The sequence below is a fragment of the Helianthus annuus genome, chromosome 14 (genome assembly GCF_002127325.2).
Source record: "Helianthus annuus cultivar XRQ/B chromosome 14, HanXRQr2.0-SUNRISE, whole genome shotgun sequence".
Lineage (NCBI taxonomy): Eukaryota > Viridiplantae > Streptophyta > Magnoliopsida > Asterales > Asteraceae > Helianthus > Helianthus annuus.
Window position 1 is genome coordinate 133884980 of NC_035446.2, and position 11868 is coordinate 133896847.

Sequence of the window (11868 nt, forward strand, 5' to 3'; positions counted from 1 at the left end):
GAAGTATTGCAAAACATGATTTAATAGGCTATGGTTTGCTATTCAGAAAGGGGTAGCGGCGCAGCTTGTTGCTCGCTTACCTGTTATATTGATGTAACTTGGCCAGTAATGGATAAATGTAATTTACCAAAAAAAAAAGATACAAGTCTTGCCTAAAGCATAAATGCTCTGGGTTGAGTCAGAGGTTTTACTATAGTGTACCTTCGAGCGATGAGTTTCCTCTAGAATTGTGACGGGGCGAGTAACCAGCGCCGTTTGCATTCGTGGGCATGGGAGACCTTTTGTTATTGAATTTACCTTGATGATCGGGCTTTTATTGTGCATTAAAAAAATTAAAAAAAAAAATCCAAAGATATAGCTACTTAGCAAATTTAAGTTTGTCATAGTTGTAAACTTGAAAATCTATACATATGTTAGAAAACACTTTCACACGTGACGAAGTACGATGATTCCATAACAAAGGTGTGACAAAAGAAATCTGGACAAAATCTTGGCAATGTTTGGGTGAAAAAGCATCACATTTTATTTACATTTCACAATAAAAGATAAAAGAAAATACATACATGGGTCCCATTTGGGATATATACCCCTTCCAATCACATTTTTCTTCCATTCCCATCCATCCATTACATACTAAACAAAACACTAAAAGTCTAAAACTTTGCTACAAAGTTCCAACTTTTCAAAATTCTCTAGGATCAAGGAAAAAGGATATATCGGGTTGTGACTTTCTCCAATCCCCAATATACCCTTCGCTATAGTCCTCATCAAGCCTCTTAATACACCATAAATCATTGAACGACAATACTTTCCAATGCGGGATCGCGGACTTAAGCGGATCCTCACTTGACACCTCGGTCGCCACCACACCACACTTGCGCTTCTTGGCCAAGTTGTGAGCGTAACCAAACAAGGCCCTAGCCAACTTCAAATAAGCCGGGCCGACCCCACCTAGCCCGTATAACAAATGGAGCCCAAACGGGTTAAAAATCTGGGGCAATGAAGGCAAATTCAAAAAAGGGAATACCTGATCCAAAACCCTAGTTGTTTTCACAAACCCCTTTTTCAACCACGACGCCCCTTTAACTTCTAACTTAAACACGTCGTTACAATTCCACACACTCATGATAGCCCACGAGTCGGGTGGGTACGAAAGGAACCATTCCGACCCGACCCATGAAACGGCATGTGTGCAATCTTTTGGTATTGCTAGGAACGTGCCAAGGTTAAGGTTGTTTTTTAGTACCGAGTCAATGTCACGTGGGAAGAACTCAGTGGTCGAAAATGTGTGACGGTAGATGACCTCGGCATCGGTACATGACAGTTTAATGATGGTTACTTGTTGGTTGATGTGAAGCCGGTGTGCAAACACCGGGTGTACGAGAACAGACGGGTTGCGGAACTTTGAGTATCCGCATTTTCCGGTGAAGAGATTAACGGACGGTTTGTTAGTTGCGTCAGTTGCTATGTACGAATATTCAGCACCCTTGTCTCTAAACCAATCTTCCATTCTACAAACCAGTTTTAATCCTATTTTCATCCTCCTGTAATGATAAATTAATTTAAAATAAAAAATTCGTCATGAAAGATGAAATTAGTTACAAGTATTTTTTTAACAATTCGCGTTACTAACCAAAAATGTATTTCTGTTTTTAGTAATACCCAAAAATCAATATACAAAAGTGGAAAATCCTAACCGGGACACCGGAGTTTGCTTTACGATGTTTCTAATTTTAGAAAGTGGCTAATACTTGAGTGTTATCTGAAATTATTAAATATTGATTTTATTAACAAACTTCGAAAAATATATATTAAATAATAGTTAAATAACCAACCTTTCTATTTTTGATAGAAAGATGATCAAATAATTAAAAAATAATAATAGGATTATTGGATTTATGAGTTAGCCGATTAAAAAGTAATAAAAAATGGTTTACCGGTGAGTAGGGGAGACGCGGAGGCCTAGGATGTAGGCGAGTTTAGTAAAGACGGGGCGGGGTTCAGGCGGATGGTTAGTTTTCCGGCTTAGTTTTCTACCACACGTAACGGTTTTGATGCAACCCCGTATCATCCCCACGATATCTCTCGTCTCCTCTCCGTCCGCGATCACTACCATCTCCGCGACCTAATAATTGAAACCGAGAATAATTGAAAAAACCGATGAAAGCGTGAATCATTGGAAGAAGTTAACGTGAAATATTGTATACCAGCATGAGATACGCAGGGGAGTTGCGAACTCTACAAACAGGGTCACCTAAGAGGTCCGCGTGGAGCGAGTATTCGCCGCTCGGGCCCACCTCACAGCTTCTCTCCACCTGTTCGACTCTCTCACGGTCGGTTTTCGGGTTGAATTCCCTAATGACTACCACCGCATTGCGGTCATTTTCCGCCACCACCATCGTCTCAGCACAATTGATGATTTGACTGAATAGAGGGAGAACAAAGTGTTGATGATTGGTGAGGCCCGTTGTTCAATCATGGGTGCCTTTATATAGGGTGTTGGTATATATACCTGATTTTTGGGCTATCCCTTTCAAACTCTTTATTCGAATATGCACCTTTGTGTTATGTTGTATTAAATAAATATATATAACATGTATTAAGCTAACTAAGTGGTTTTAAGATCTTTTTATATAAATTCTAAGTAGGCTATAATATATATTATAAATTTAATGTTATAATGTATATTACATGGGTTAGATTTATTTAATGTTATATAATCATTTTCATCTGAGTATTTTTTATGTAACTGATGAAAGACAATTCAATTAAAGTGTACTTAGTCATTACTCGTTAAACATCATTTTATTACAATTTAGTTAGCTTAAATTGCAATTATAAATATATTATCTAACCATTAGTAAATCCTAACCCTTAAACCCTAAGAAATAAACATTAAACCCCTAGAAGCTAAATACTAAAGCTAAACCCTAAAAACTAAACCCTATAAAAATTCAACATACATATCAATTTAATTTTTTTTTTAAGGCCAACAAACTCCTTTATTCCACAACTAGGCTAACAATAGTTAACCAAGCATTCAGTTTACATACACCAGTTTAAGGGAAACATTACAACCCCAAACACGACATGTTAAATTCCAACCAGTTACTCCATGTAATCGATTGAGCATTTGATTTGCCCCTAATCCATAAAAAGCCCAAAGACCTTATCTCTTCTTTCAAATTTTCTACCGAGGTTCTCTTGTTGCGAAATATCAAATTGTTGCGATGTCTCCAGATTACCCATATGGCCGTTTGCACCAGCAGGTACACTGCAGACTTCCAGCTTTTAGATCCTCTGTTTTGATTGTGAATGCTTGCCATGTCTTTTAGCTCCAAAGTGAAAATCGGCTTTAAGCGATACCAATGGATGATGAAATCCCAGATTTGTTGTGCAACCGAACACGAACCAAACAGGTGCAGCGTCGTCTCCGATTATACATTACACAGCTTACATGTAACCGAGTCTATATGAATGTTTCTTCTGCCAAGAGTTTCCGCAGTTGGTATCCTGTCCTGCACCAGCCTCCAAAGTAGGAAGTTCACCTTTATAGGGGACCATTGATTCCATTCGAAGTTTAAACCCAAATCTGTAAAGGAAAAACGTTGGATATGGGCTCTCAAACTCCGCACAGAGAAAGAACCCGAACCCTCTAATTTCCATGCCCAATCGTCTGGACCAGATCCCGCCGTGAAGCGCGAAATGGCAAAGGACAAGTCACTTAGTTCCGCCTCCTCGACTAGACCCGTTTGTGACCTGCTCCAACTAAAGCTAACCACATTCAGCCCATATACCGACTTGACACGATCCGCTATGACTACATTCTTTTCCTTTTCAAGCGCAAACAAATTTGGGTACCTTCTGCTCAACGACTCATCAACCAACCAATAGTCAACCCAGAATCTGTGTTGCAACTTAGTGCCGACGATGCCCCGAAATAGGGATGAAAGTTCAATGCCGACCTCTCTGAAATCCTTTGCCAAGCAGGTCACTTGCTTCCACGGGCCCAGAAGAGACATCCTAGCCGGGATGAAGTTCCATGCCCGCGAACTATTGTGCACACCCCAAATCACTTTCCTCCAAAGGCTCTCCTTCTCGACCTTAAATCGCCACCACCACTTAGCCAACATTACCAAGTTCGCCTCCCTTAGAGACCCAAAACCCATGCCTCCATAATCCTTAGGCGTCATTATGTTGTTCTAAGCTACCAATTTTAACTTATCTTTTTCTGGCGTTGCACCCCATAAGAAATCTCGTCTAAGTTTTTCCAATCGGTTTATCACACCAATTGGTGCTTTGAACAAGGAGAAGTAAAATGTTGGGATTGCATTTAAAACGGACCGTACCAAAGTGAGTCTTTCTACAAAAGACAAAGATTTCACCTTCCATAAAGCAAGCCTCTTTCTGAAGGTGTTAATTACCGGATCCCAATTCTTGATGAGGTTCCTGTTTGCTCCCACTTGGAGCCCAAGATATTTGAACGTAGTGGCCCTCTCCTACAACCCAAAACATCCGCAAGAACTTGTACTTGACCTTCCTCCTGCCAACCCCAAAGAGATTACTTTTTGCAAGATTCACCCGAAGACCCGAGGTGAGATAAAAGCATCTTAGTAATCTTTTGAGATTGAGGGCATTTTGCATGGTCCATTCCCCTACAAAGATTACATCATCAGCATAAATGAAGTGGGACAAGAGAGGACCTTGGGACGAAAGTGAGATGCCATGAAATAAACCAACGGAGCAAGCCTTCTTCATCACTCCAGTTAAAGATTCCATCGCAAGGATGAAGAGGAAAGGTGAGAGTGGGTCGCCTTGCCTTAGGCCCCTATGACAAGAAAACTCTTGCGTCGGGATCCGTTTACAAGAACCGACGCACATGCCTTGGTCACAATAGCCATTATCCATTCACGCCACCGACTTGGAAAGTTCATTTGCGACAAAATAGAGTCGATGAAGCCCCACGATAAGGAGTCATATGCCTTTTCTATATCCACTTTGAAGATCATACCTTCTTTTTGTGACGTTTCATCCATGGAATTAACTCGTTTAAAATAATTGCCCCATCCAAAATACTTCGACCTGAAAGAAACGTCGTTTGCTCTTCCGATACTAACTCGTGGATGACCGTTTTCAATCTATTCACCAACACCTTTGATACGATTTTATTCAAACAACCAATCAAACTAATCAGGCAGAAGTCGTTCAGACCACTTGGATCGTTTTTCTTTGGTATGAGCGCCAAAAAAGATGACAAACACCCCATGTTTAAGGAAGTTGCGTCATAAAAATGGTTAAACATATCAAGGAAATCTTGTTGCAGCAGATCCCACCATTTTTAATAAAACTAAGATTAATCCCATCCGGGCCTAGGGCCCAATCCGCATCGCATTCCCAAATTACCGATTTTATTTCAGCTAAGGTGAACGGACTAGTCAGAAAATCTGCCTCCGACACACTAACAGTGGCTAAGTTTGGACAAACTATAGTCGGGCGCATCGGATTTGGTTCTGAAAACTTTTTAGAAAAAACGAGAAGACGAAGTCTTTTACCATAGAAGGAGAAGTAACCCAAACCCCGTCGATATGCAGCCCGTTTATACGATTGTTACTCATATTAGCGTTAACCACACTATGGAAAAAAGACGAATTTTCGTCCCCTTCCTTAGCCCATCGGATCCGAGACTTTTGTTTTAGGTCCATCAATTTTATCCGGTCCACCTCCATTATAATTTTTTTGCATTCCATTCTCTCCTCTAATTCATCTGGCGATAAACTTCTCACCTCAGTGATGACTTCCAATGAGTCGAGACGCTCTAATTTAGAAACATACTCCCCGTTCCCAGCAGCCTTTACATTATTAACCCACTCCTTAAGTCGGCGTCTGCTTTCTCGAGTTTCCTAATGAAGAAAGAGTTTTCTCAAGATCATCTCCATATATACACACACACACACACACACAGATATATATATATATATATATATATATATATATATATATATATATATATATATATATATATATATATATATATATATATATATATATATATATATATAGAAACGGGATCAGGAGAAAACGCTCAAAAGTGTGAGAATGGTGAGAATGCATCCTGGCCCAACACGTGTCACGCGGCATAGAGAAGGGCGGAGGGGCTTTTTTGTCCTTTCATCTTCTGCTTTTCCAGTTCCGCTTTTCCCAATATTGTTTTAATTTTTGGGGTTTAAGATTTTTGGCGTTAACCAAATTCAATAATTAATGGCGTTTAATGGTTTCATTGTATTAACATTTTGGCGTTTATGCCATTTATTCAAATCATATGCCATTGGAACCCAGGGGGTCAGGAAATCTATCTGAATGGCATTCTTCAAGGTGTTTTAAACAAGATGGCCCATTGTTCTATTATTTTTATATACATTTTGGCGTTTGTGGTATCTTGGCGTTTTACAATTGTTAGATTATATTTCAACCACAGGAAAAAAAATACAAGTGAAGAAAATAAATTAAAAATGCTAATCGGATCTCTCTTCACAATCTTTACTGTCATCAGTCTCTCTCTTCTTTAATAGTACAAGAACTGTCGCCAAATATATGGCGTTTTATGTAAAACTTAACAAACCCATCGGTTTGATTATTTTGCCTGCTCGTCTGTTGAAGTTGCTTTTTGTAGATGTTTGGGGACATAGATCTATGACGTGTGGGTGGGTTTTTCGCCTTTTCTTTATCTTGATCATCATCTTTATAATCATCCCACTCTTCAGCGTCATTGATCTCTTCTCATCCAAACCTTCTTCAACAACAAAAAATACAAAATGCCATATGACTGGCATCAGTATCTTTTTCTTGAATTTTTGTCCATCTCATGCAGCATAATCTTACTGAGTTACTCCCCTCTGCTAACAATTCATTCAGTGAAACTTCACGAAGAACAATACTGAATATCCAAGAAAGCATATTAGCCATCTTTGATTTTTTTTTTTAATTTTTTTGGTGTTTTAGTAGTATTGGCGTTTGTTTTTTTTGTTTGATCAAATGGAAGTTGCTGAGACGTATCATTTTACAGGATGTCTTTTTGGCGCCTAAGTTAGCCGGTGCATTATTATAATAAAGTATTCGTCTTTTCAGTTACTTTTTGTAATTATTGTTTTTGATAAGCTTTATCTCTGAAGTCTGTAACACGTCCCATCTTTTAAGTTTGGCGTTTTAGATTCTAATATAATAAATTTTCTCTATCTTCAGTATTACTGCTTTGTAGTCACTGTTTCTAGTTACATTTTCAAGTTTGTTTTTTATTTATTTTATTTATTTTTTTGGGTTTTTTATAATACTTGTCCAAAGTAAATTTATTATGGTTTGGTAACTTTTGTGGCGTTTTATAGCATGTTGGCATTTTGACAAGCATTTGGCTTTTTGGCGTTTTTATTAGATATGGCGTTGTTATTATATAACAATCAACTGAAAAAGAAAATTAAACAAAATAAATATTGATCTTCCAAATCTTCACTGTCACTAGTCTCTTTCTTCTTTTGAAGCATCTTCACTGGCTGTTTTGACTTTCGTATGATTTTTTTTATTTTTGTTTTTTGAAGTAGTTTTTTTGTCGCCGTGTGGAAGCACAAAATCTGAAATCAGCCTCTTTTTCTATAATATTTGTCCATCTCATGCAGCAAAATGTTATTGAGTTTACACCCTTTCAGCCAAAATGTTATCTTTTTTGGCGTTTTACCGAGAAAAAGAACGCCACTAAATAAACCATCTTAAAACTGTAAATTTGATCATGCTAAAATCAATAAAGTGTTGCTGTATGGTGATGGACAACATTGTTAATCCTCAGTTAAGAAAGATAACTGACAATGTTGTCCACCCCATACAGCTAAACTTTATTGACAACAAACCTCAGTAATGTTTTTGTGTGTTTTGGCATTATAAATTGGATGGAAGTTGAGGATAAGTCAATAAGATTTTACTCAATGAAATGGACAATATCTTTACTTAATGATTTTGTCCATTACATTGAGCGAAAGCTTACAGACAACCAAACTGAATTTCTAATAAATGTCTTGGGTTAGAAGATATTTGATGTTTGGGTTTTCTGGCGTTTATCAGACGAATGGTATATATTAGATATGGCGTTTGGGGTTTTGTGTGTGTTTTTAATTGAAGGTCTGAGTTGTTGTATATATAGGATTTTTTGGCGGATTTTTTAGGCGGGATTTTATTATAATTAAGTTTGGCGTTTTATATCTAATGGCGTTTTTAGTTAGAATGGTGAGTGATTTTTGTTTGGCGTTTTATTTTCATGTAATAAAATTGATGTTATTTACGAAAACGCCACCGCGCCAATCTAGTCCATAGATTGTTTTGATCGGACGATCCATAAGCATTCTCACCGTTCTCACATTTTCCACCGTTTTCTCTAAATCCTGATCCAATAAGAATGCTTCATTTTACTTATTTAACATTTGCATTTAATTTTAATGTAAGTGTTTATTTGTAAACTTACATAGATCATTAATTTCTAGTTTTCCCTATTTAATAGCTAACTACATTAAATTTGTAACTTATTCTCAAGATATATATTTTTTCAAAAAAAAAACAATAATAATAATTTAGAGTGTAGGACAAATTACTAGGTGTGTAGGATAAATTGCGAGTTGTGTAGGATAAATTTAAATATGTGTAGGATAATTTTCTAACTGTGTAGGATAACTTGCTATGTGTGTAGTAAAAAAAATTAGTGTAGACAATAATAGTTTTTAGGAATAATTAATTACTTAAAGATAGTAATAAGTGAGATGAAAAAAATACTACTTAATATTTTACAATTGTACCCTTTGTTTTTTTTTCTCAAATAAATTTTATTCTCAAATGAACCTCCCCCTATATATATATATATATATATATATATATATATATATAGGGTAGGGTAGGGTTCATGAGTGAACAATGATTTATTTGTGAACACAATGAACTTATCCTGACCATTGATTTTGTAGATCTAGATTTTTTTCTTTAATGGCAAGATTGTAATTATCTTTTGTAGCTTACAAGTATTTTAATAGACACAAGGGCATAATTGTATATTTCTATCTTCATTTAATTAATTAATTTTTTTCTCTCTCCTGATTTCTCTTTCCAATTAAAAGAATATTTAATTACATTCTCTATATTTTTTTTCTCTTACATGTTACCTAACTTAATATTTCATAATTTAAAAAAAAATACAAACATTATCAAATACTGTTCCAGCTAGAACACAATTAAAAATATTTAATTACATTCTCTATACATATATGTATTAGATCAATGTTTGATGAAAAGATGTATGAAAACAATATGTAGTAATACACAAGTGTATAAGTCTGATATATATCGACATGTATACACTATGTACTTGAATAATACACAGGTGTATACGTCTGGTATATATCGACCCGTATACACATATGTACTTGAATAATACACAAGTGTATAAATCTGGTTTATACTAACCCGTGAAAACAAGATGTAATAATACACAAGTGTATAAGTCTTGTATATACTGACCTGTATACACATATGTTAAAAATCATAATTTAATTAGGTTTAATATTTAATTTTAAAAGGAACATAACAGTTTATTTAAAAAAACATTAGCCCTTCAATCTCTTATAATTAAAATAATAGAGAAATAATTAAAATGAGAGAGAGAGAAATAGAGAGAGAGAGAGAGAGAGAGAGAGAGTTAAGAGATGAGAAAATTAAGAGATTTTAATTAAAAGTACTTGACTAATGTCAATCTTACCCTTTCAATCTAAAAAATGATCAAGGGCCAAGAGAAATTCACTCAGTTCACTCTCAAGAAGTTGTTCACTCATGATCCTAATCCTATATATATATATATATATATATAGAGGCCAGTTAACGTACATTAGGGCTTAACGTACATCACGTACGCGATAACCCCAGCCGTCAGATCTTCATCTCCCATGCGATTTCATACCTCCATGCGAACTGTACGAACTGTGCGAATTCAATCTTCCACATGCGATTTTGTCCATCTACACACCCCATACCATTTTTCACATTACCCCATGCTAACCATTTTTTTCATATGCGATATTCAATCTTCCACATGCGATTCTACACACCCCATGCCATTTTTCACATTACCCCATGCTAGCCATTTTTTCACATGCGATATTCAATCTTCCACATGCGATTCTACACACCCCATGCCATTTTTCACATTACCCCATGCTAGCCATTTTTTCACATGCGATATTCAATCTTCCACATGCGATTTTGTCCATCTACACACCCCATGCCATTTTTTACATTACCCCATGCTAACCATTTTTTCACATGCGATTTCATTTGCATGGGATTTCAAACACGCGATTTCATTGCATTTTCAAGCCATGCGATTTCATTTGCCTTTTTATAACATGCGAAGATTGAATTCGCACCAGATCTGCACCAGATCGAACGGCTGGGATGATCGCGTACGTATCGTATGATAAGCCGTAATGTATTTTACACTTTTCTTATATATATATATATATATATATATATATATATATATATATATAAACGAGATCAGGAGAAAACGCTCAAAAGTGTGAGAACGGTGAGAACGCATCCTGGCCAAACACGTGTCACGCAGCATAGAAAAGGGCGGAGGGGCTTTTTTGTCCTTTTATCTTCTGCTTTTCCAGTTCCGCTTTTCACAATATTGTTTTATTTTTTGGGTTTAAGATTTTTGGCGTTAACCAATTTCAATAACTAATGGCGTTTAATGGTTTCATTGTATTAACATTTTGGCGTTTATGGCGTTTTTTAAATCGTATGTCATTGGAACCCCAGGGGGTCAGGAAATCTATCTGAATGGCGTTTTTTCAATGCGTTTTAAACAAGATGGCATTGTTCTATTATTTTTTACATACATTTTGGCATTTGTGGTATCTTGGCGTTTTACAATTGTAAAATTATATTACAACCACGGGGAAAAAATAGAAGCGAAGAAAATAAATTAAAAATCCTAATCGGATCTCTCTTCATAATCTTCACTATCATCATTCTCTCTTCTTTAATAGTACAAGAACTGTCACCAAATATATGGCGTTTTATGTAAAACTTAACAAACCCATTGGTTTGATTATTTTGCTCGCTCGTCTGTTGAAGTGGCTTTTTGTGGATGTTTGGGGACATAGATCTATGACGTGTGGGTGAGTTTTTCGCTTTTTCTTCATCTTGATCTTCATCTTTATAATCATCCCACACTTCAGTGTCATTGATCTCTTCTCCTCATCCAAGCCTTATTCAAGAACAAAGAACACAAAATGACATTCGATTGTCATCAGTATCTTTTTCTTGAAGATCTGTCCATCTCATAAAGCAAAATCTTACTGAGTTACTCCCCTCAGCTAACAATCCATTCAGTGAAACTTCAAGAAAAACAATACTGAATATCCAAGAAAGCATATTAGCCATCTCTGATTTTTTTAATTTTTTGGCGTTTTACAGTGAGTGGTATTTAGTAGTATTTGGCTTTTGTTTTTTTGGTTTGATTAAATGGAAGTTGCTGAGAGTTATTATTTTATAGGATTTCTTTTGGCGGCGTAGGTTAGGCGGTGCATTATCATAATAAACTATTCGTCGTTTCAGTTACTGTTTGTGATTATTGTTTTTGATAAGCTTTTATCTCTGAAGTCTGTAGTACGTCCCGTCTTTCAAGTTTGGTGTTTTAGATTATAATATAATAAATTTTCCGTCTCTTCATTTTTCCTATTTTGTAGTTACTGTTTCTAGTTACATTTTCAAATTTGGTTTTTATTTTTTTTTTGGGTTTTTTATAATACTTTTCCAAAGTAATTTTATTATAGTTTG

General features: G+C 35.9%; 1 protein-coding gene across 1 annotated transcript; it reads right to left on the reverse strand.

The window, feature by feature from the left end:
- Window positions 1-505: 505 nt before the first annotated feature.
- LOC110903990 (probable N-acetyltransferase HLS1) lies at window positions 506-2460 on the reverse strand. Its single transcript, XM_022149795.2, has 3 exons — window positions 2208-2460; window positions 1938-2125; window positions 506-1544 (listed from the first exon to the last, which is right to left on the reverse strand). Exons 1-3 carry the CDS (start codon window positions 2397-2399, stop codon window positions 683-685), a joined length of 1242 nt encoding a protein of 413 aa, XP_022005487.1. The 5' UTR covers window positions 2400-2460; the 3' UTR covers window positions 506-682.
- Window positions 2461-11868: the final 9408 nt, after the last annotated feature.